At 41.0% G+C, this 24,533-nt stretch overlaps 1 protein-coding gene across 5 annotated transcripts in view; it reads left to right on the forward strand.

The window, feature by feature from the left end:
- Positions 1 to 24,533, forward strand: part of ESRP1 (epithelial splicing regulatory protein 1) — a 70,334-nt gene that overhangs the window by 37,213 nt on the left and 8,588 nt on the right. For 2 of the 5 annotated variants that reach the window (XM_023222888.3, XM_023222889.2), the window contains exons 13-15: positions 2,314 to 2,482; positions 16,947 to 17,097; positions 22,334 to 22,443. In XM_023222888.3, the coding sequence (XP_023078656.1) occupies positions 2,314 to 2,482; positions 16,947 to 17,097; positions 22,334 to 22,408 (395 nt within the window). In that variant the 3' untranslated portion in view covers positions 22,409 to 22,443. The remainder of the gene's footprint in view (positions 1 to 2,313; positions 2,483 to 16,946; positions 17,098 to 22,333; positions 22,444 to 24,533) is intronic. The other 3 variants (XM_023222891.3, XM_023222892.2, XM_023222890.3) reach the window with 2 other exon arrangements.

The following is a 24,533-nucleotide window of genomic DNA, read 5'->3' on the forward strand; positions in this document are numbered from 1 at the left end:
ATCTAATCTCAAGTACTAAAGCAGTTAAGTAGTTATCATTCCCCCACTGAAGAGTTTCTTGTTAAATTTGACAAATGTTGCCAAAGTCTTCTTGATATTTTAAAGTTTGTTACCTTACTTTATTAAGAAGGAATGTTTTATGGATAACTTCATTTTTATAGTCAGTGCATATACACTCCTTTAGATATAGAAGAGTAGCTATCCTAGGCTGGGCGTGGTAGCTTACATCTGTAATGCCAGCACTTTAGGAGGCTGAGGCAGGTGGCTCACCTAAGGTCAGGAGTGGCCAACATGGTGAAACCCCGTCTCTACTGAAAACACAAAAAATTGCTGGGAGTGGTGGCGCACATCTGTGATCCCAGCTGTTGAGGAAGGAGAATCGCTTGATCGCAGGAGGCGGAGGTTGCAGTGAGCTGAGATTGTGCCACTGTACTTCAGCCTGGGCAACAGAATGAGACTCAATATCAAAAAAAAAAAAAGCTATCCTTTTGCTTGAGGAATGCCCAAAACATCACAGCCCGATCTGTTTGGTTATCAAAAATTTCTACCTTTTTTTGAAACTGAACAGACTTACACCTACTATGTGTGTTTGTTTGTTTTGTGTTTTTTGGAGATGGAGTCTAGCTCTTTTGCCAGGCTGGCATGCAGTGGCTCAATCTCGGCTCACAGTCTCGGCTCACTGCAACCTCTGACTCCCGGGTTCAAGTGATTCTCCTGCCTCAGCCTCCTGAGTAGCTGGGACTACAGGCGTGCGCCACCATGCTTGGCTAATTTTTGTATTTTAGTAGAGATGGGGTTTCACCATGTTAGCCAGGATGGTCTCGATCTCCTGCCCTCGTGATCTGCCCACCTTGACCTCTAAAAGTGCTGGGATTACAGGTGTCAGCCACCACGCCCAGCCATGTATGTTTGTCTTATTGATGTGAGGCACTGTCCTATAATGAACTGCTTGATAGTTTTGAAATCAGAATATGAACCAGGCATGGTGGCTCATGCCTGTAATTCCAGTGCTTTGGGAGGCCAAGGCGGGCAGATCACCTGAGGTCAGGAGTTTGAGACCAGCCTGACCAACATGGCAAAACCTTGTCTCTACTAAAAAAATACAAGAAATCAGAATATGAGCATAGGCTGCTTAACTTTCTGTAAGACTTGGGTGCCTCAATTTGTATTGTTGGTCTTTCTCTTGTAAGGTTTTTGATGAGTATGAAAGAGGCCCTCAAGTTAAATGTGAGATCAATATGTTGATCATTGGTCTGTATGCCCATATTTAGCTTGCTGTCTTATTCATCTCCATGGAAATGTAGAAACTCATAAGAACAAAAGACAATTTGAAGTCAGCTTGGAGATTTTTATGGGAAAAAGTTATCCCTTGGGCCTCTGCTGATTGCAAAATATGGTGGTTCTAGGTATGAAGCTTAAAGTTAGGCACCCCATATTAATTCAGCATGTCATCTTAACTTTTCTGTTGGGTATAGATGGCCCGGATAGTTATGTTCATTCTACAAGTGAAAGCTAGTGACCAGCCGCTGGTCTTCTGTTTCTAAACCTAGAAGATGTTGGATAACTAGAAGACAATGGAGTTTGGGCCCATTTTTAAATTTAATCTGAGTCAGCTTTTTATTAGTTGATTCCCAGGAAGATTTAGGCACCGATTCCTTCGGGACTATTTCCCAGGTTGGGTTTTTTTCTTTTTAAAGGTCTGAAAATATAAATTAGCTTCAAAGTCCATCATGTGGGTTGCCTTTAGGTGAGAATAATGCAGAGTTGATCTGCTCATTCCTTTTAGGTCAGTTCCTTCTGGCACAGTCTATGCTTTGACCTAATGTGTGTTAGCGGCCAAGAGAGGTTTATCATAACACTTCTCATTTGATGCTGTACTAATGGGTAGATAACAAGGGGGAGTAGAAGCATAACTTAAAATTTAAAATATTTTGTAGCCTCTGGTGTGAAACTTATACTAAACGTCAGTTCCATGTTTCTTTCCTCTGAGAGTTGGTTTATAGTAACTGGCACTCAGGAACATGAGGGGAAAAAATTACATATTTTGAAATGGTTGAGAAGACATGAAAACACTTGATGTTGGTGTTTCTGAATTTCAGGCTAAGAACTGTTTTTTAGGTTGACTGTGTGGAATTCAGATACTTCTATGTGTTAACTATATAATCAAAAGGAAATTGCTTGGGATAGGATAAAGAGCTATGGTCTCTTTCTTTAAAATGTGTAGATGGAGCAGTGACTTTATGGTTTTAGTGCTAGCACGTGCATGTCAGCTATTACAAACATGTCTCAAAGAGTCTCTCTTTGCGTATCTAGGCCTGTCTCCTCCCTCCTACACATTTCCAGCTCCTGCTGCAGTTATTCCTACAGAAGCTGCCATTTATCAGCCCTCTGTGATTTTGAATCCACGAGCACTGCAGCCCTCCACAGCGTACTACCCAGCAGGCACTCAGCTCTTCATGAACTACACAGCGTACTATCCCAGGTAAGGCTCTGACAGAAGTGGAAATGAGAGGCAGAAACAAAGGACTCCTTTGATAGCCAGTGGCCAAGCTCACAAAAGAATATTGTCTGCCATGTTGAAGGTTAGCGTGGCAGGCCACAGCCTCTGGTCATATCTCTGACCAAGAAGGTTGTTTCAAGACAAAGCGCAAGAAGTATAGTTTTTAACCATATACTGACAGCATGATCTTTTAGGTCAACTATGTCTACAGCTTTCCTTTTTAACCTCTCCTGTCATAGGACCCTAAGTGAGTAGTGATGTAATCACTGCAATAGGGTGGCAATAACAGATGAATGAATCATGAAACAGGAAAATTCATAACAGGAACAATGGTATTTTGAAGTAGTGTGAATTCATGTTATGGCACAGTGAATAAAAACTGTTGCTTTAAATATTCCAGGGCTTATATTCTTTTCCTCCTAAATCTTTAAACAAATCTATAAACCGATCCAGAATTAGATTATTCAGTGTTTTCTTAGAGTCTATATATTTTAAGTCTGTCTTTTTAGTTGTGTTCAGTTTCTGAGACATAGCATACTAGGGTATAATGGAGAGAATGTTGTCAGTCTGGGAGTTGGGAGACTGAATGTTAGCTTCTTTCCAAGCTATTTAGACAAAATATTTTGAGTACATACACAAGCATGTAAGTGAGGCTTATAATAAGTGTCTTGGACCTAACCTGTCTGATCCTACAGCTATGTTGCATTGTATTTTTCTTCACTGTCCAATATACAGTTTTCCACTAGGAAATAAGAGTTGGGGGTCTCATAGTAACAGGCAAGTTTGTTGCCACTTTTAATTATGTTTTTTATTTTGTTAGGAGTTTTTAAAACATTAATGCTATTGAAAATATTCTTTATTCCACTGGAGAAGAAAAATAAAAAGGCTATGACAGTTGTCAGCTAGAAGGTTTGAAAAGGCTGAGAAGCATGAGTAATTGTTCATGATGGAATACTGTGCCAGGCACATAGCCCAGCCCCAGTCTGCCACCCTCTCTGGATGCTGTAGTAATTGCTTATGTCATCAGAATGTCAGGAATGGAATCCTTGGTGTCTCTGAATGTCTGCCAGAGTCCTCGTTCCTATAGCATAATTGTAGAATATCCACTTCATCACTACTTGCCACCTGAGTAGTGGTACAGGAAGGAGTTTCTTGGAAATGAGGCCATGAATCTTGAAGCCCCAAAGGCAGAAGGAACTGACATTTATGGCTTAATAGCTCCTGTAATTTTGGATCTGGGCCTGTAGGTCAATATATTTTTCTACCAGTAGTTTAAAAATTTGTAATGTGCTCATTATTAAGTCTGAATGTAGGAGTATATAGTGAGTAAAAATGAAGAGTCCCATTTTATACACCTCTGAGTCTAGAAGTAACCATTACTATCAGTTTGGTAATACACATGTATGCTTCCAAATAATGTGACATCTTAATGTGTACTGTCTAATAGTTTCTTGTTCCTTTTTTAAAAACTTCAAAATGTGTCAGTGACTTCTTTTTTGTATATTTACCTCATTCTCGTAATTTCCTCATAATGTCCAAAGAGTTAAAAATATAAGTTTATTTGCAGATATTTGTACTTTTAATTTTTCTCTATTAAAGCTCATGTTGATCTTTAAACACTTGATTTTATCTCTCTCTCTCTCTCACTCTCAAACTCTTTTTCCCCTACTAGAGATGGGGTTTTGCCATTTTGCCTAGGCTGGTCTCAAACTCAAGTGATCCACCTGCCTCAGCGTCCCGAAGTGCTGGGGTTACAGGGGACATGCTTATATTTCTGTAGGACAGTTTTACAGAAGTATAATTTTAAAAATGAAGGTTGGGTGCACTATATATAAGCTAATACTTCCAAATGAACCCCTAGAGTGTGTTATTTTGTATTTCTCCACTTTTAGTGAAATTACCTACATAACAATATGAAAGCATTCAAACATGGGAATTATATGCTCTTATTTATGCTGTAAATCTGGTATGATTTAAAAAGCATATGCCAAAGATGTTTTATAATTTTGATAGAAAAACATTAATTTTTTTTTTTCTTTTGAGTCAGAATTTTGCTCTTGTTGCCCAGGCTGGAGTGTAACGGCACGATCTCGGCTCACCACAACCTCCGCCTCCTGGGTTCAAGCGATTCTCCTGCCTCAGCCTCCCAAGTAGCTGAGATTACAGGCAGGCACCACCACACCCAGCTAATTTTATATTTTTAGTAGAGAAGGGGTTTCTCCATGTTGGTCAGGCTGGTCTCAAACTCCCGACCTCAGATGATCCGCCTGCCTCGGCCTCCCAAAGTGCTGGGGGATTACAGGTGTGAGCCACCATGCCCAGCAAAAAAACATTAATTTCTAACCTGGCATAAACCATTGGGCATTTGAGTCTATTAAACAACTTTGTTACGTAAATGCTCAAGTATGTTTTGGCCTCCACTCTGATAAGTGGGAAATCTGAAACAGCATATTCTAGGGATATTATTAATCAGAAGCTCTTGTGTTTTTCTTTATTTTTAAATTTCCTCCATTAAAAAAAAAAAAGCCACAAGTGGTAGGTTATGCCTGTAATCCCAGCACTTTGGGAGACTAAGGTGGGAGGATCACTGGAAGCCAGGAGTTAGACACCAGCCTGAGACTCAAAGTGAGACCCCATCTCTACTAAAAATAAAATACTGCCTTGGCATGGTGGCTCATGCCTGTAATCCCAGCACTTTAGGAGTTCGATGCGGGCAAATCACTTGAGGTTAGGAGTTCGAGACCAGCCTGGCCAACATGGTGAAACTCCATCTACTAAAAAATATAAAAATTAGCCAGGTGTAATGGTGGGTATCTGTAATTCCAGCTACTAGGGAGGCTGAGGCAGGAGAGTTGCTTGAACCCAGGAGACGGAGGATGCAGTGAGCCAAGATCATGCCACTGCACTCCAGCCTGGGCGTCACAGCGACACTCCATCTCAAAAAATAAATAAAAATAAATGGGCTGGGTGTGGTGGCTCACGCCTGTAATCCCAGCACTTTGGGAGGCCGAGGCAGGCAGATCACAAGGTCAGTAGTTTGAGACCAGACTGGCCAATATGGTGAAACCCTGTCTCTACTAATACCAAAATTAACCGGGCATGGTGGCGGGCACCTGTAGTTCCAGCTACTCGGGAGGCCGAGGCAGAAAAATCGCTTGAATCTGGGAGGCGGAGGTTGCAGTGAGTCGAGATCACGCCACTGCACTCCAGCCAGGGCGACAGAGCAAGACTCCATCTCAAAAAACAAAAATAAAAATAAATGAGGCTGTCATAACAGCATCTGGAAGAGCAGGTGAAATGAAAGCTTGTATGCCTCATGTGGTTTTGTTTTCTCTTTTTGGGCTTTTTACCCGCTTCTCTCCCTCAAAACAGGGTTTCAGTTATCCAGTGACTCATACCTTAGTATAGGGCAGAAAATAATTAGAAGGGCTTTCCATCTGGGTCCTCTCTGATTATCAATACAAAATCAGTTACATCACATCTTTTCTCTTTCATTACATCAAGCCCTACTTTTTCTTTTTCTTGCTTTCTTTCTTTTTTTTTTTTTTGAGACGGAGTCTCGCTCTGTTGCCTGGGCTGGAGTGCAGTGGCGGGTTCTCAGCTCACTGCAACCTCCGCCTCCCGGGTTTAGGCCAGTCTCCTGCCTCAGCCTCCGAGTAGCTGGGACTACAGGCGCCCGCCACCTTGCCCGGCTAGTTTTTTGTATTTTTTAGTAGAGACGGGGTTTCACCGTGTGAGCCAGGATGGTCTTGATCTCCTGACCTCGTGATCCGCCTGTCTCGGCCTCCCAAAGTGCTGGGATTACAGGCTTGAGCCACTGCGCCCGGCCAAGCCCTACTTTTTCTTCTGACCTCGCATTTTTCTCAAAAGAATATTCTCCTTTGCATCAAAGGTGTTGCATAGGTGAGAGACATGCTGATTATTCAAAGAAGGAATGACATACATACCTTCTATGCATCTCTTGCCTTTCATATGACACTATAAATTACAAGTAATGTCATCTCCTTTGTTTTTGTTTTTCAAGATGTAGTCTGGCTCTGTCACCCAAGGCAGAGTGCAGTGGCGCTACCATGGCTCACTGCAGCCTTGATCTCCCAGGGTTAAGTGATCCTCACATCTCAGCCTCCCAAGTAGCTGAGACTAAAGGCATGCACCACCTCACTCGGCTAACTTTTTGACTTTTTGTGGAGACAGGGTCTCACTTTGTTGCCCAGGCTCGTCTCAAAGTACTGAGCTCGAGCAATTTTCCCACCTCAGCCTTGCAGTGTGCTGGGATTACAGGTGTGAGCCTCCATGCCCAGCCGAGTAACCTTTTGAGCCATCAAAGGAAGCACAGGAAGTTTTACTTTTTTTAATGAGTGATGTAGTCACAAATAAACTGTGCATGCTTGTATAAAAGCTTTATGGTGAGGAATAACCGTTTTCTTTCTTGGGATAACCCTTTGTTGTAAAATCAGCTTTTGTTATAACCCAATGAATGAGTATGTATATTTAGTGATATGTATGTGTTTTTCTATCTTTGGTTTGTTGTATAGTGTTACTGTGTTCTATCCTGGAATTCTTTGTAGTTGAACCAGAAGAATACTAAGCCTCAGAGATGCTTATATTTCCTATTTTGAACTTGCCCTTCTCATTCCAGTTTACTATTTTAATCGAAATTTTTATTGAGATTCACATGCAGTTGTAAAAAATAATACACAGAGAACCCTTGTACACTTTGCCTAGTTTATGCCAATGGTAACATACGGGAATCAGTTTACTTCCTAACTCGCTTGTTGTTGCAAGTGTTCTCATAGGACCAAGAAAAAAGAGAATTCTTGATTTAAAAGTTTTCTTACAAGTTAAATATTTAGTATAACAAATGCAAACAAGAATTTAGCATCCAATGAAATGATGCTAGAAGTAATAGTAATAGTGATGCAATATGAAGCAATATTATAATATGAGAGAAGTACCAGGTAATTTTTGTGGGTGGCCATGATTACGATTATCAGTTTTTTCAGTTTGGATTAGGTGTCTAAATGATGTAAAGAAGAACAACTGCTGTGGGCAACTCACTGTCTACTACCAGTCAGCGAGAGTTCAGTATGGCTTTCAGGGAGGAAATGACTCTTTGCTAATGTAAAAACCTTAATGCACCTTCTGAGAATAAAAATACAAATATGCTTAATTCTTTTTACCATTGCACAAAATTAGCGAATGTATTGGACCTCAAGGAAAAATAATCAGTCAATTGGTTTCAATTTAAAAAATTGTTTTTCCAAGGACTTTTTCTTATAAAATTCAAACCATATTAATCAAATATAACTTAAAATCCCTATTATAGACATTTGCAAACAGAAGTTGAGAGATTATGTATCTACCACTAAGTTTCAACAATATCTTTTTTTTTTTTTTCTTTGAGATAGTCTCACTCTGTTACCCAAGCTGGAGCGCAGTGGCGCATGGTCTCAGCTCACTGTAACTTCCGCCTCTTTGGTTCAAGCAATTATCCTGCCTCAGCTCCCCGAGTAGCTGGGATTACAGGCACATGCCACAACCAGGGAAATGTTTAAAATAGGGCAATATGAGGTGAAATAAGGTTACTGTGTTTATCAAGATTGTCTCCTGTATTTTGGTTAAGTTCTAATACTTTAAAGTACATAATTTAAAGGTATGTCTGACACAAATAGTTAACAGATGAAAAAAATGATCTCTAGGTTTTGTTCTTGGGGGCTGTAGGAGTGGTAGTAGGAAAAGCAATAGCAGTAGATGAAGCAAGATTGGCAGACTGTTGATATTGTTGTGCAGGGCACGTTATCTCACGGCTGTAATCCCAGCATTTTGGGAGGCCAAGGCAGGTGGATCATGTGAGGTCAGGAGGTCGAGACCAGCCTGGCCAACTTGGGGAAACCCCATCTCTACTAAAAATACAAAAATTAGCCAGGCATGATGGCACATGCCTGTAATCCCAGCTACTTGGGAGGCTGAAATGGGAGAATCACTTGAACCCGGGAGGTGGAGGTTACAGTGAACAGAGATCGTGCTACTGCACTCCAGCCTGGGCAACAAAGTGAGACTGTCTCAAAAATAAATAAATAAATAAATGATAACCAAAAAAATCTTCAAAAATAATAACTTTTGTGAATGTGCCTATCTGGAAATTGCTTTCCATTACTTTGCCAATGTGCCCAAATGTCCATGGATCACAGTGGATTTTACTTGCTTTCTAACCTAGAATTTAAATAAAAATACTGCATTTTGAAATGTCATTTTTTCCTAAATCTATAAAAGGATCAGCTGTCTTATTTTGTACTTTCAGCTGAGCAAGAAGACTACTTTTAGCCAAGCACGGTGGCTCACGCCTGTAATCCCAGCACTTTGAGAGGCCGAGGAGGGCAGATCACCTGGTGTCAGGAGTTCGAGACCAGCCTGGCCAACATGGTGAAACCCCACCTCTACTAAAAATACAAAAATTAGCTGGGTGTGGTGGCGCACACCTGTCATTCCAGCTACTCAGGAGGCTGAGGCATGAGAATTGCTTGAACCTGGGAGGTGGAGGTTGCAGTGAGCCGAGATCGTGCCATTGCACTCCAGCCTGGGTGACAGTGAGATTCCATCTCGAAACAAACAACTTTCAAAACAGTTTCTAATATAGGATTTTCTTTTATCTCAAACACTCTGAAGAGACCAAGTATAGGATTTAGTTTGAAAACTAGTGTGGGATTTGAAAACTAAATTCTTTTAGGGGACTTTATCCATTAATCTTGTTTTGTGTAAGCAGTCTCTCACTTTGTTGTGTGTTTGAAACAAATATTAAGTTAACTCTAGTATGGAGTTCCTTTTTCTGTAATCTTTGATACAACTGGGGTAAATTTTTTTTTTTAATTTTGTTTTTTGAGACGGAGTTTTGCTCTTATTGCCCAGGCTGGAGTGCAATGGTGTGATCTCAGCTCACCACAACCTCCGCCTCCCAGGTTCAAGCAATTCTCTTGCCTCAGCCTCTCCAGTAGCTGGGATTACAGGCATGGGCCACCATGCCCAGCTAATTTTGTATTTTTAGTAGAGATGGGTTTTTTCCATGTTGGTCAGGCCCATCTCGAACTTCCAACCTGAGGTGCTCCACCCGCCTCGGCCTCCCTAAGTGCTAAGTGCTCCCTAGTATATTTACAGAGTTCCAAAATTTACAATTGTAGAATAATTTTACAATCTATAGGTAATCATGTAACAGTCTAATTTTAGAATATTATGTCACTCCAAAAAGAAACCTTATGCCCATTAGTTAGAAACTCCCATTTGCCTGTCCTCTATCTCTTCACTGACCCCTCTCCTCATCTCTAAACAACTATCAATCCATTTTCTATTTCTATAGATTTTCCTATTCTAGATAATGTTTCAGTTACATTCATATTGTAACATATATCATCCCTTTTATGGTTAAATAATCGTTGTAGAGCCATACCACATTTGGTTTATCCGTTCTTCAGTTGATAGCTATTTAGAGTAGTTTACACTTTTTGGCTATTAAGAATACTACTTCAAACATTTGCATTCATGTTTCTGTGTGGACATAGGTTCTCAGTTTTCTTGGGTATATACTAGAAGTGGAATTGGTGGATAATACAGTAACTTTAGCTTTCAAGAAATTGCCAACCAGCTGGGTGCTGTGGCTCACGCCTGTAATCCCAACACTTTGGGAGGCCGAGGCAGGCGAATCACGAGGTCAGGAGATCGAGAACCTCCTGGCTAACACGGTGAAACCCCGTCTCTACTAAAAATAAAAAAAAATTAGCCGGGTGTGGTGGGGAGTCCAGCTACTCCGGAGGCTGAGGCAGGAGAATGGCATGAACTCAGGAGGCAGAGCTTGCAGTGAGCTGAGATTGCACCGCTGCACTCCAGCCTGGGCAACAGAGTGAGACTCTGTCTCAAAAAAAAAAAAAGTTTTCCAAAATGGCTTCACCATTTGACATTCCCACTAACAACATACGAAGGTTCTAATTTCTGTAATTCCTTCCCAATTCTTACTGTCTTTTTTATTTTTATTTTTTTTTATTTTTTTGTTTTTTGAGACAGAGTCTTGCTCTGTCGCCCGGGCTGGAGTGTAGTGGCCGGATCTCAGCTCACTGCAAGCTCCGCCTCGCGGGTTTACGCCATTCTCCTGCCTCAGCCTCCCAAGTAGCTGGGACTACAGGCGCCCGCCACCTTGCCCAGCTAGTTTTTTGTATCTTTTAGTAGAGACGGGGTTTCACCGTGTTCGCCAGGATGGTCTCGATCTCATGACCTCGTGATCCATCCGTCTCGGCCTCCCAAAGTACTGGGATTACAGGCTTGAGTCACCGCGCCCGGCCCTTACTGTCTTTAATTTTACCCATTGTCTTGGGTGTGAGTTTGCTATCTCATGGTTTTGATTTGCATTTCCTTAATGAACATTGGTTTTGAGAATCTTTATATGTGAATCTTAGCTATTTGCACATCTTTGAAGAAATGTCCACTCAAATCCTTTGCACATTTTTAAGTTGGATTATTTTCACTTGTAAATTTTTTTCATATATTCTAAATATGAAATCTTTTTTTTTTTTTTTGAGACGGAGTCTGGCTCTGTCCCCCAGGCTGGAGTGCAGTGGCCGGATCTCAGCTCACTGCAAGCTCCACCTCCGGGGTTTACGCCATTCTCCTGCCTCAGCCTCCTGAGTAGCTGGGACTACAGGCGCCCGCCACCTCGCCCAGCTAGTTTTTTTGTATTTTTTTTAGTAGAGACGGGGGTTTCACCGTGTTCGCCAGGATGGTCTCGATCTCCTGACCTCGTGATCCACCCATCTCAGCCTCCCAAAGTGCTGGGATTACAGGCTTGAGCCACCGCGCCCGGCCAATATGAAATCTTACAAGACATCATTTACAAATATTTTCTCCGATTCTGTAGGTTGTCTTTTCATTTTCTTGATAGTGTCCTTTAAAGTCTGAAAGTTTTTAATTTTGATAGTTAAGTGGTTCTTTGTTCCCTTACACTTTTCGTGTGATATCTAACCCAAGGTCACAAAGATTTACTACTATGTTTTGTAAGTGTTTTGTAGTTTTAACTCTTAGGTTTAGGTATAATTCGATTTGAGTTAATTTTTTGTGTGGTGTGAGGTAGGGGTCTAAAATCATCCCTTTAGAAAAAAAGTCATCCTTTTATGTGTTGATAGTCCATTGTTCCAGCACCATTTATTGAAAACACCTCTTTCCACATCAACTTGTGTTCTAGTAACTCTTATCAAACATCTATGACTAGCTCTTTTTGTGCCATCAAAATGGTGCACATGAGTGTCCTGACCATTGCTCTTAAGAGCATCAACAATGTCAAAAAGAAAGGCAAACATCAGGTTCTTAGAAGGCTGTGCCCCAGTGTTATTGTCCAGTTTCTGACTGATGATGAAGCATGGTTACAATGGTGAATTTGAAGTCATTGAGATCAGAGCTGGGGAAATTGTTGTGAACCTCACAGGCAAGTTATACAAGTGTGATCATCCTCCGATTTCATGTGCAACTCAAAGTTCTAGAAAAGTGACAGAATTATCTGCTTCCGTGTCATCAGTTTGGTTTCATTATACTGACAACTTGGGCTGGCATCACAGACCATGAAGAAGCACAATGAAAACATACGGGAGGAAAAACCCTGGGATTCATCTTCTTGGGGATATAATATAAACAAATAAAATTCCTCAACAGCCAGGTGTGGTGGCTCATGCCTGTAATCCTGGCACTTTGGGAGGCCGAGACGGGCAGATCATGAGGTCAGGAGATCGAGACCATCCTGGCTAACATGGTGAAACTCACCCCCCCCCCAAAAGAGAATCCCGCAACAGACAAAAACAAAACCAATTGATAATAAGTGTAAAGGTTTATTTCTGTTCTCTCAACTGCATTCCGTGGGTCTATATGCCTTTCCTTATGCTAGTACTGTACTGTTGTGATTGCTGTAGCTTTGTAGTACGTTTTGAATTTGTGAAGAAAAAGTCCTAATTTTTCTTTGTTGACTATTCTGGATCCTTTTTATTTCCATATACATTTTAGGTTCAGTTTTGTCAATTTCTGTACGAAAGACAGCTGGAATTTTGATAGTTATTTCATTGTATCTGTAGGTCAATTTGGTGGTATGGCCATTTTAACAATATTAAGTCTTGCCCAGGCATGGTGGCTCATGCCTGTAATCCCAGTACTTTGGGAGGCTGAGGTGGGCAGATCACTTGAAGCCACCAGTAGTTTGAGACCAGCCTGGCCAACATGGGTAACCCTGTCTCTACTGAAAATACAAAAATTAGCCGGATGTGATGGCACATGCTTGTAATCCCAGGTACTTGGGAGGCTGAGGCATGAGAATTGCTTGAACCCGGGAGGCGGATATTGTAGTGAGCTAAGATCGAACCACTGCACTCCAGCCTGGGTGACAGCAAGACTCAGTCTCAAAAAAAAAATTATATTTATGAACATGGGCTGCCTTTCCATTTATTTAGATGAGTTTTTCTTTTAACAATGTTTTGTAGTTTTCAGTGTGCAAGTCTTGAACTTTTAAATGCTTTTCTATTTTTGATGCTATAGTGAATAGAATTGTTTGATTTTTGGTGGTTGTAGTGTATAGAAATGCAGTTGATTTATTTTCTGTATTGATCTTATGTAACCTTGCTGAACTGGCTTACTCGACCTAGTAGTTTTTTAGTAAATTCTTAATTTTTTTACGTATAAGTTCATATTTGTCTTTATCTTGTCATTTTTATAATGTAAATTATTGCTGATTCTTATTTCAGTAATCCACAAAAGACCTTAAAATCTAGAATTTAGGGGTTTTTTTGTTTTGAAACAGAGTCTCACTTTGTTGCCCAGGCTGGAGTGCAGCAAATCTTGGCTCACTGCAACCTCTGCCTCCTGGGTTCAAGTGATTCTTGTGCCTCAGCCTCCCAAGCAGCTGGAATCACAGGCATGTGCTATCATGCCTGGCTAATTTTTTTTTTTTTTTGATTTGGTGTGCTGAGATGGAGTCTCACTCTGTTGCCCAGGCTGGAGTGCAGTGGCACGATCTCAGCTCACTGAAAGCTCTGACTCCCAGGTTCACGCCATTGTCCTGCCTCAGCCTCCTGAGTAGCTGGGACTACAGGCACCCGCCACCATGCCTGGCTAAATTTTGTATTTTTTAGTAGAGACGAGGTTTCACTGTGTTAACCGGGATGTTCTTGATCTCCTGACCTCGTGATCCACCCACTTTGCCCTCCCAAAGTGCTGGGATTACGGGCACGAACCACTACACCCGACCTAATTTTTTTGTTTGTTTTAATTAGAGACAGGATTTTATCATGTTGCCCAGGCTGGTCTCAAATTCCTGGCCTCAAATGATCACCTGCTTTTGCCTCCCTGAGCTACCATCCCTGGCTAATTTTTTCTTTTTTTTTTTTTTTTTTTTTTTTTTGTGGGGATGGGATTTCACCATGTTGGCTAGGCTGGTCTCGAACTCCTGGCCTCAAGTGATCTGCCCGCCTTGGCCTCCCAAAGTGCTGGGATCACAGGTATGAGCCACTGTGCCCCGCCTAGAATTTAGGCTGATGAAAAATTCTTACTCTCATGCTCTGTCAGGTAGATATATGACTTTTAAAATTTTTCGTATAGTTCCTTGTATATAGCAGGTTATCATAGTTGTGAAAAATAAGGGTAAGAATCCAAATTGTGTTGTATTTAAGCCTCATCAGAATAGATGGTACCTTAGATGTGGAATATAATTGTCATTTATAACCTTAAATTTCTAGTTGTGCAACATTTACTTTGGCTGGTTTTATCTTGATTATATTTTGAGAGTACTAGAGACCTCAGGCTTAATTTATAGAAGAAGATCTTTAGGCAAATGGAATAGAATATGGCAGGACAAAGCTGTGAAAGTAAGTTGTATGCTGTGAAAATGACCTTTTATATCTGGTCTGGAAAAGTCTAAGTAACCAGTAATGAAATCTGTGCAGAAGTCCTGATGGTCTTTGAGTATTAGACTTGCTATCTATCTGAGCAAACACCATCTTTGAGTGAATGCTAATTGTATAGGAGGAAAGTAATGAACCAGAAGTCAAGAGTTTGAGTGGTTCTTATAGTTTGGCAAGAGGTAACTTATGTGACCCATTGAGAAACTATTAAACTCTTAGCTTCTGTTTCTGCCTCTGTGAAAATGAAGAGGTATGGCTGAATAGTGGCTAATGTCCTACTCAGACCAAAAGTTTAGCATTTCTTCTTTCTCTAGTCTCATAGTTGCCCATAAATTGACTTAAAATCTCACATTATGATCACTTAGTAGCCTTTAAAATATATTTATATCAGTATCTGGGTTTTGCTCTCTTGAGTTTCTAGGTTTTTTTTTTTTTTTTTTTTTGAGACTCCAAGTCTCGCTCTGTCGCCCAGGCTGGAGTGCAGTGGCGGGATCTCAGCTCACTGCAAGCTCTGCCTCCCAGGTTTATGCCATTCTCCTGCCTCAGCCTCCCGAGTAACTGGGACTACAGGCGCCCGCCACCTCGGCCGGCTAGTTTTTTGTATTTTTTAGTAGAGACAGGGTTTCACCGTGTTAGCCAGGATGGTCTCGATCTCCTGACCTCGTGATCCGCCCGTCTCAGCCTCCCAAAGTGCTGGGATTACAGGCTTGAGCCACCACGCCCGGCCGAGTTTCTAGTTTTTAATTTGTTGGGGTAGTATCTCATAATAGAGAGTTGTTTAAAAAACAACCCAAAAACTCCCCTGGTGATTCTTACTTGCAAATTAGTTAAAGATCTCTGCTTTAGCAACATAATAGGTTAAGGGCAGCTTAATGTCAAGTAATAGTTTCAGGCTCCCATTGTTTTTTTTGTTTTGTTTTGTTTTTGTTTTGTTTTTGTTTTTGTTTTTTTTTTTGAGACGGAGTCTCGCTCTGCTGCCCAGGCTGGAGTGCAGTGGCCGGATCTCAGCTCACTGCAAGCTCTGCCTCCCAGGTTCATGCCATTCTCCTGTCTCAGCCTCCGGAGTAGCTGGGACTACAGGTGCCCGCCTCGTCGCCCGGCTAGTTTTTTGTATTTTCTATTACAGACGGGGTTTCACCGTATTAGCCAGGATGGTCTCGATCTCCTGACCTCGTGATCCGCCCGTCTCGGCCTCCCAAAGTGCTGGGATTACAGGCTTGAGCCACCACGCCTGGCCCATTGTTTTTAAAATAATTAAATATGATGGTGATGAAAATAGCAAGAATGAAGTAATGTTACAGCATTTTTATGTTTATGAAGTAATTTGATATGTTAAGTCACTGAAGCTGAAGAGCAGTTCTGTGAAACTAGGAAAGTGCTGATCACCCCCCAGTTAACAAATGAAGAAATTAAGTGACTTACTCAAGGTAGCTGTGCTAATTAGAGACAGAGTCTGGGACTGGAGGCACAACTGACTCCATTCTCATTAAGCCATCTGGTAGGATTAGGTATGCTAGATAATCTCAAAGACTTTTAGTCCTTTCTGTTATGTGTTTATCTTTGAAATGGGACAATTACCAACCCAGAAAGATGAATAAAGGTTAATAATCCTAAGTTGCGAGTCTATATTACTCTTTAGGCTAATGACTTTTTAAAAATTCCCTATATATTTTCAATTATGAGTTTTAATTATATTAAACTGCATATGTAATATGAATTGTGTAATAAAAATAATTTTTTAATAATGGCCACCAATTTAGGTAGAAAACAGACTGGGTGGGAACAGGGTGAAACTAATTGCATAATATGGTAATGACTCGAGATGTCATATAAAGTTGGGTGTTCACTTGGCTGGTGTTCCTTGGAGGTTATGGTTGCAGATATACCTGAAGACCCTTTGATGAATTTTCTCCCTTGTGTTAATGGTGATTGATTTAATTTTTTATGTATCCCTTCCAACTTCCCCCACCCCCATTTTTTAAAAGGCAAGAAAATATAACTAATGGGCACTCTAGTACTTTGATTCGCTGTAGTACTGCTGTGCTATTCCTCATGCTCATATGGGTAGAACAGTCTATTCTTTGGTGCAATCACTTTGGATACTTTTGGTCTCCGTGGCTGTGGTTCCCATTAGTTCTTTGTATGCGTGCCTCTTCATGCCTTAGTGTTCCTGGTAGCTAGCCTGTAAATCATCAGAGAGCTGAGCCTCGGAAGTGGTGCTTTGTGGTGGAGTTGACATGAGGCTTACTTCTGTCCTTCCTCTCCTCTTAAGAATCTCAGGGATGTGAGGAAGCCCTGTATGTAATTCTGCACTAAGCTCTAATCTCACTGCCTTTCAACTTTTGGCTTTCGTGGTAACGTGAGACAGAACTGCTGTGGTGTTTTCACCTGTCTTAGGAAAGACAGCTCTGAGAAGTATAAGAAAGGTTGCCTTGAGAAATTCTGTTTCCTTAAGTAACTAATGTTTTTATAGTAACTATTCAACATTGTCTATTCCTATTGGTTCACTGTGCTTTCTCTTCCTTTAGCCCCCCAGGTTCGCCTAATAGTCTTGGCTACTTCCCTACAGCTGCTAATCTTAGCGGTGTCCCTCCACAGCCTGGCACGGTGGTCAGAATGCAGGGCCTGGCCTACAATACTGGAGTTAAGGAAATTCTTAACTTCTTCCAAGGTTACCAGGTCAGTAGCTTGAAGGAGAATAATCCTCAGTGCCCTTATTAAGTTGATTTGCCTAAAGAATGCAGCCAGGAAAGAAACAGATTCTATGAAACTCGTGTGTGTATATATGCTAATGGATTTGCTTATGGAAACAAATAGATCTGGAGTCACTGTGGGGACCAACTTCAGACTCATCCCCTTGTCAAAAATTAAGGCTTTTCCATGCTGTCTTAAGTCTTCCAACTTAATCTTTTAGTTATTTTTTGAAAAGTGAGCTACTTTGGGAAAGCTCTTGAGGGCATGCAGCAGTATGAGTGTTTACATCTAGAATAGGATTGGCTAAGGGGTTTTATTCAAAGTCAAGTGTCAAATCCTTGATTAAACCAATAAGTACTTAAACATGGATTTTAAAGGTGAGTATTTAAACATGGTCAGAGGCCTCTGGATAACCTGAAGAAAAAAAAAAATTGCCTAACTCCTAGGAGACTCATGAGTCTTTAAGTGGTAACACCTCAGAATGAGCTCTCAGGTGTTTGGCGAGCCTTTCATATTTATTCTTGTGAGGCTAATGTTTGCTCTTGGCAGTTTTTTCTACCTCAGTCTGTGTCCATCAGCTGTTTTCTCAAATATGCTAAAGAATGAGATGACTTTTAGTTAAGAGTTCTTTAACAGTAAACATTGTCATCCCATCTAAGCAGATACCTTTCTTTCCTCAAGTCACGTAATTACCTAAGTCTTGAATTCCTTCTTTCCTGCCATGTCTAAAAACTAAGTGACTTATAGTCTTTTTATTGTACCAATAGCAAAAATTGTCCTCTTTTTCTCCTGGATCTGAACTTTGCTTGAGTCTTTAGAGTTGAGAAGCTGTTTTCGGAATAATAGTCACATTCTAAAGTAGCCCGTGAGCATTTTCAGTACAGCATTACAAGGGTTGTGTCTGTAGAGGCTAATTGATGATTACAATGGGTTTACGAGCTTGGCATCTATGAGTCATGGAGGACTGTGATCTCAGCTAAAATTATCTCAGGGGTGATGCTACCGGCCCAAACCTACCAAGTGGCTATCATTTTCTCAGGGGCTTTTAAACATACAGAGGACAATTTCTGACAAAGAAAATCTATGGCTCATAGTGAAAAGCTGAAGGAAGGTGGAGGTCAGTAGATACTCCTCCCTTAGCAATTTTGCTGCCTTTAGAAGACTTTGAAAGGGATTAAAAAGTTACTTTTTTGGCTGGTTGTGGTAGCTCATGCCTGTAATCCTAGCACTTTGGGAGGCTGAGGCAAGTGGATCACGAGGTCATTAAATCGAGACCATCCTGGCTAATGAAACCCTGTCTCTACTAAAAATAATACAAAAAATTAGCCAGGCATGGTAGCAGGTGCCTGTAGTTCTAGCTACTTGGGAGGCTGAGGCAGGACAATGGCATGAACCTAGGAGGTAGAGCTTGCAGTGAGCTGAGATTGCGCAACTGCACTCCAGCCTGGGTGACAGAGCGAGACTCTGTCTCAAAAAAAAAAAAAAGATTACTTTGTAAACTTCCTGTCTGATTCATTAGATTATAAAAGGAAGATTTTACTGAAAACTTATTGACAAGGTTGCTTATTATGGAGAAAACATTTTGACATGTATTTTATTTTTTCCATTGTTTTCCTAGTGAAGAAAGTTCAAAGAAAGTTTCGGGTTTTAGTACTCAGCTGAATTAGTTTCTTTTTCGCTTGTTAGACTAACAAACTTTTACATTCACACTGAATAGAATTAGGTTGCCTTACATATAAATTAGTAATGAGATGAAGCAAAATTGCTCTTTATTATTAAGAGTGTCAGCTGGGCATGGTGGCTTACACCTGTAATCCCAGCACTTTGGGAGACTGAGGCAGGTGGATCACTTGAAGTCAGGAGTTCGAGAACAGCCTGACCAACATGAAACCCTGTCTCTACTAAAAATACAAAAACTAGCCAGGCGTGGTGGCATTCGCCTGTAGTCCCAGCTACTCAGGAGGCTGAGGCAGGAGAATCGCTTCAACCCAGGAGGCTGAGGTTACAGTGAGCCAAGATCACGCCACTGCACTCCAGCCTGGGTGACAGAGCAAGACTCCATCTCAGAAAAAAAGTGTCATGGCTGGCATTTGTGGGTATTTATTTTACCACAACCATGCAATAGAGATTATTTCTACGTTTACGACTAAAAGATTCACATTCTTCAAAATTGAGATAACATAACTTCAATCTGCAGCAGTTTTTCTTTTTAGTAACTTCTTAGAACCATTCAAGGTTGGAATAGAGTTGTCCAGTATAACCAGAAACATAACGATTATGGAATATTATTTCATCTCAAGGCATTTGGCCCTCATTTCTGAAGTGCTTGGAATTTATGAACTGGAACAGTGAGTTGGGATTACATAGGAACTTCAGTTATCTAATTCAACCTATCAGATTATTCTGATATCTTCAGTAATCTGAGCTTTGAGGCAGTCATAATGCATGCACTCAAAAATCTTTACACCTAACCCAATTTTGTATCATTCTTACATAAAACGCATATTTTCTACTATCTTGAAGAGTCCATGCCTTCTTGTTTCGTGTTCTCAGTTAAATTCACTATGGGGTTCCATCTTCTTTAGATTTGGCAATCAAGATGATAAAAGCAGTGGATGATATTTTTTAAAAACTGTTCACTGAAGTGTAATCTGTGTTTACCTAGACTGCATATATTGCTGTTGCTGGCTTAATGGGAGGTTTTAATTTTATTTCTAGTTATTTTATATAATTATATAATAACTATATAACTAAGCAAATATCCAGGCAATAATTGGTTGAGTAAATAAAATTTCTTTTTCTCTCTCTCTCTCTCTTTTTTTTTTTTTGAGACGGAGTCTTGCTCTGTCACCCAGGCTGAAGTGCAGTGGCGCAATCTCAGCTCACTGCAACCTCCGCCTCCTGGGTTCAAGCAATTCTCCTGCCTCAGCCTCTCAAGTAACTGGGATTACACGCGTGCCACCATGCCCAGCTAATATTTTGTATTTTTTTAGTAGAAACAGGGTTTCACCATGCTGGCCAGGCTGGTCTCGAAATCCTGACCTCATGACTTGCCTGCCTCGGCATCCCAAAGTGCTCGGATTACAGGCATGAGCCACTGCTCCTGGCCTGTTTTTCTCTTTTCTGTATTCTGAAGCTGAAGAAATTTGATGGTCTCTGATTCTGTCTCTTAAAAATACATATCTTGGCCGGGCACGGTGGCTCAAGCCTGTAATCCCAGCACTTTGGGAGGCCAAGATGGGCGGATCATGAGGTCAGGAGATCGAGACCATCCTGGCTAACACGGTGAAACCCCGTCTCTACTAAAAAATACAAAAAAAACTAGCCGGACGAGGTGGCGGGCGCCTGTAGTCCCAGCTACTCGGGAGGCTGAGGCAGGAGAATGGGGTAAACCCAGGAGGCGGAGCTTGCAGTGAGCTGAGATCCGGCCACTGCACTCCAGCCTGGGCGGCAAAGCGAGACTCCATCTCAAAAAAAAAAAAAAAATACATATCTTGATGTAATAATGGCATATATAATTTTATAAATATCTTTAAATATAATTTTTTATGTATTTTCCCCCAACCTTTAACAAAATTTCTTTTTTTTTTTTTTTGAGACGGAGTCTCGCTCTGTCGCCCAGGCTGGAGTGCAGTGGCCGGATCTCAGCTCACTGCAAGCTCCGCCTCCCGGGTTTTCGCCATTCTCCTGCCTCAGCTTCCCGAGTAGCTGGGACTACAGGCGCCCGGCACCTCGCCCAGCTAGTTTTTTGTATTTTTTTTTTAGTAGAGACGGGGTTTCACCGTGTTAGCTAGGATGGTCTCGATCTCCTGACCTCGTGATTCGCCCGTCTCGGCCTCCCAAAGTGCTGGGATTACAGGCTTGAGCCACCGCGCCCGGCCAAAAATTTCTTACATAAAACTACTCTAGGCCAGGCGCAGGAGCCCAGGAGGTCAAGGCTGCAGTGAGCCATGATTGCACCACTGCACTCCAGCCTGGGTGACAAAGAGCAAGACCCTGTCTCAAAACAAAATTTCTTACATAAAACTACTCTAGGCCTGGGATTACACCTGTAATCCCAGCACATTGGGAGGCCGAGGCGGGTGGATCACTTGAGGCCAGGAGTTCAAGACCAGCCCAGCCAACATGGTGAAACCCTGTCTCTACTAAAAATACAAAAAAATAGCCATGCATGGTGGTGCACGCCTGTAGTCCCAGCTACTCAGGAGTCTGAGGCAGGAGAAGTGATTGAACCCAGAAGGTAGAAGTTGCACTGAGCTGAGAATGCGACATTGCACTCCAGCCTGGGTGACAGAGCAAGACTCCGATTAAAAAAAAAATGTTAAGAGGGCCAGGTGCGGTTGCTCCTGGCAACCTGGTTGCTCCAGAGCAAGACTCTGTCTCAAAACAAACAAACAAACAAAAAGCTACTCTTTGTGTCTTCCATACTTCACCTGGGGTGGAGGTAAAGCCAGAAAGACCAAGGATTTACAAACTACCATGAAAATACTTGATAATGAGGATGTCATTCTGGTCCGTAAAAGAAACGTGTGTATATTTTAGATAATACTTTTTCATACTGAATGGACTCGCAGGGATCCTTACACAAGTCCTTTAACATTTTCATTTGCTCTTTGTACTACCCTTTATCGTCAGTGCCTTTTACATTTTCTTGTAATGTAAATTTGTTTGCGAGTTTACATTTACATTACATTTGCGAGTTTTTGTTTCTCTTCAAGTACTGATTGTTTCTTTGGACCTCTCACTCCTAGCAGTTTTACTTGCTGCCCTACTGGGAGAATAAGACTAATATTACAAATACATCTAATGCTATCTAAAATTCACTGCGTTGTTTGGAGACACTGGGTATTGGGCTTATTGTAGAATGCCTTGCAAATAACTAGTGCTGAAATATTTGATATTTAATCATACTTGCAGCAGCATGAAAACAGTACTATGCAAGATCTGAAGAAATTGGTCTCCTAAGAGACCAATGTATGTGTGGGTGTGTGTAATCCATGTTTTCAATCTAATGTCCATCCTAGAAGGGATTCTTATGGTATTTAAACATGTTAAGAAATAAAGATTTGGGTTAGTAGATATGTATATGGCTTGTACCTGTGTTTATTTACTCCTCTCTAAATGTCCTATACTTTCATTGGTAGATCTGTTTAGTTGAAATATTATCCATAGTGACAGTTTGTCCATCTTTTGATCCTGTTTGTTTTAACTTGCGTTTTAGTATGCAACCGAGGATGGACTTATACACACAAATGACCAGGCCAGGACTCTACCCAAAGAATGGGTTTGTATTTAAGGGCCCCAGCAGTTAGAACATCCTCAGAAAAGAAGGTAAGGCTTTATGATGTGCAAGTTAAATTATAAAGGGCCAAACAAATAGAGATCAAGATTCTGAAGGCATTTAGAAATCAACTGAGAGAATCCTTCTTTTCTTCAGTGTAATGTAAAATATCAGATATCCTGGAAGGAATGGAGACTAGAATTAAGTTTGTCATCTAGGCACATAGAATCTAAGCAACATTAATGGATCAGAGTTGTTATTGTGGGGCAAGGGAAGACTTTTGCCTTTGGACATTCATTTACTATCTCTCATGTGGAGTACGAGTTGGGTATTCTTTTTTTTTTTTTTTTTTTTTTTTTTTTTGAGGCGGAGTCTTGCTCTGTTGCCCGGACTGGAGTGCAGTGGCCGGATCTCAGCTCACCGCAAGCTCTGCCTCCCGGGTTTACGCCATTCTCCTGCCTCAGCCTCCCGAGTAGCTGAGACTACAGGCGCCCGCCACCTCGCCCAGCTAGTTTTTGTATTTTTAGTAGAGACGGGGTTTCACCGTTTAGCCAGGATGGTCTCGATCTCCTGACCTCGTGATCCACCGTCTCGGCCTCCCAAAGTGCTGGGATTACAGGCTTGAGCCACCGCGCCCGGCGGGTATTCTTTTTTTTAATTCAGGTAAAAATTACATAACATAAAATTAACCATTTTAAACTCATAACTCAGTGGTTTTTAGTATATTCACTAAATTGTGCAACTACTACCTCAATCTAGTTCTAAAACATTTTTGTCACTCCCTGTTTTCTCTCCCAGTAGCTCCTGGCAACTAATCTGCTTTCTGTCTCTGTGGATTTGGCTATTCTGGATATTTCATATAAATGGAATCATACATGTGACCTTTTCTGTGTTTGTCTGTTTAGGTTCACCCTTGTAGCACGTGTTAATGCTTCATTTGTTTTTATGACTGAATAATATTTCATTTATGGACATACGACATTTTATTTATCCACTGATGGACATTTTAATTGTTTGCACTTTCTGGCTATTGTGAATGGTGCTGATGTGAGCACTCATGTATAATTATTTGAATATCTGTTTTTAATTATCTTTGGTGTGTACCCAGGAGTATAATCACTAAGTCATGTAGCGATTCTTTTGGATTGGGTATATTTTTCCTGTTTCCTCTTTTAAAGAGATTGTTGTAGAATATACACAACAAAACTTAATAATTTTAAAGTGTCCAGTAGCATTCAGTGTACATTCACATTGTCATGCAACCAGGTACCGCCATCTACCTCCAGAAGTTTCTCATTTTCTCAAACTAACATTCTGTACCCATGAAACAAGAATTCTCCATTGCTCCTTCTCCCCAGCCTATGGTCACTACCATTCTACTTTGTCTCTATGAATGTGACTATTCTAGGTAGTCCTAAGCAGATGTATTTGTCCTGTGGTAACTGGCTTATTTATTTCACTTAGCATCATGTGTCTAAGTAGATTTGGGCATACGTTTACATGTGCTTTAATCCAAAATGATTGGAAGGTTTTTTGTTGCATGTCTTTTTCCTTTTCTAGAACTAAATGTAGACAACAGGAACCCTGATAAGTTTCTTTGAAAATGGTCTTCTAGATTAATGTTTTGAGTCCAGTTTCTACTCAACCCCCATTAATCCACAATCTTTTCTTAAAGGATACTGGCATTCTTTGAGGCTTCTTGGGAGATGTAGTTGTAGGGATGTGTTCAGGAATTGATACTGGTTTTTATTCATTTTTGATTGTTGAGTTTTCTGAAGTTGGCCTGCTGGCATGCCCAATTCTGTTAACATTTTCATGGCTGAGGACCCTGTGGGCTTTAACCATGTGGTTTCTAAACTGGAAATGAGGTTGCCAATACTTTGTCGTCATTGAGAAATAAGAATTTGCATCTTAGCCCTTTGCTCTGAAGTATGGAAACCCCAGTTCTAAGTTGGAAGTGAAGATTTTTTTCAGATCTGTCATTTTCGGTGAGGTTTCAGGATACTTGGTCCTACCAAGGAGTGTCACGTACGAACGCTTTGCAGTGGTAATGGGTGTTCTGTAGTCTTTGTCTCAGTGGTGAGAACACATTGTTCTGGCCTGTTGATATACATTTTGGTCTGTATTTTCTTTTCATGTG

This window comes from Piliocolobus tephrosceles, chromosome 7 (genome assembly GCF_002776525.5).
Source record: "Piliocolobus tephrosceles isolate RC106 chromosome 7, ASM277652v3, whole genome shotgun sequence".
Classification (NCBI taxonomy): Eukaryota; Metazoa; Chordata; class Mammalia; order Primates; family Cercopithecidae; genus Piliocolobus; species Piliocolobus tephrosceles.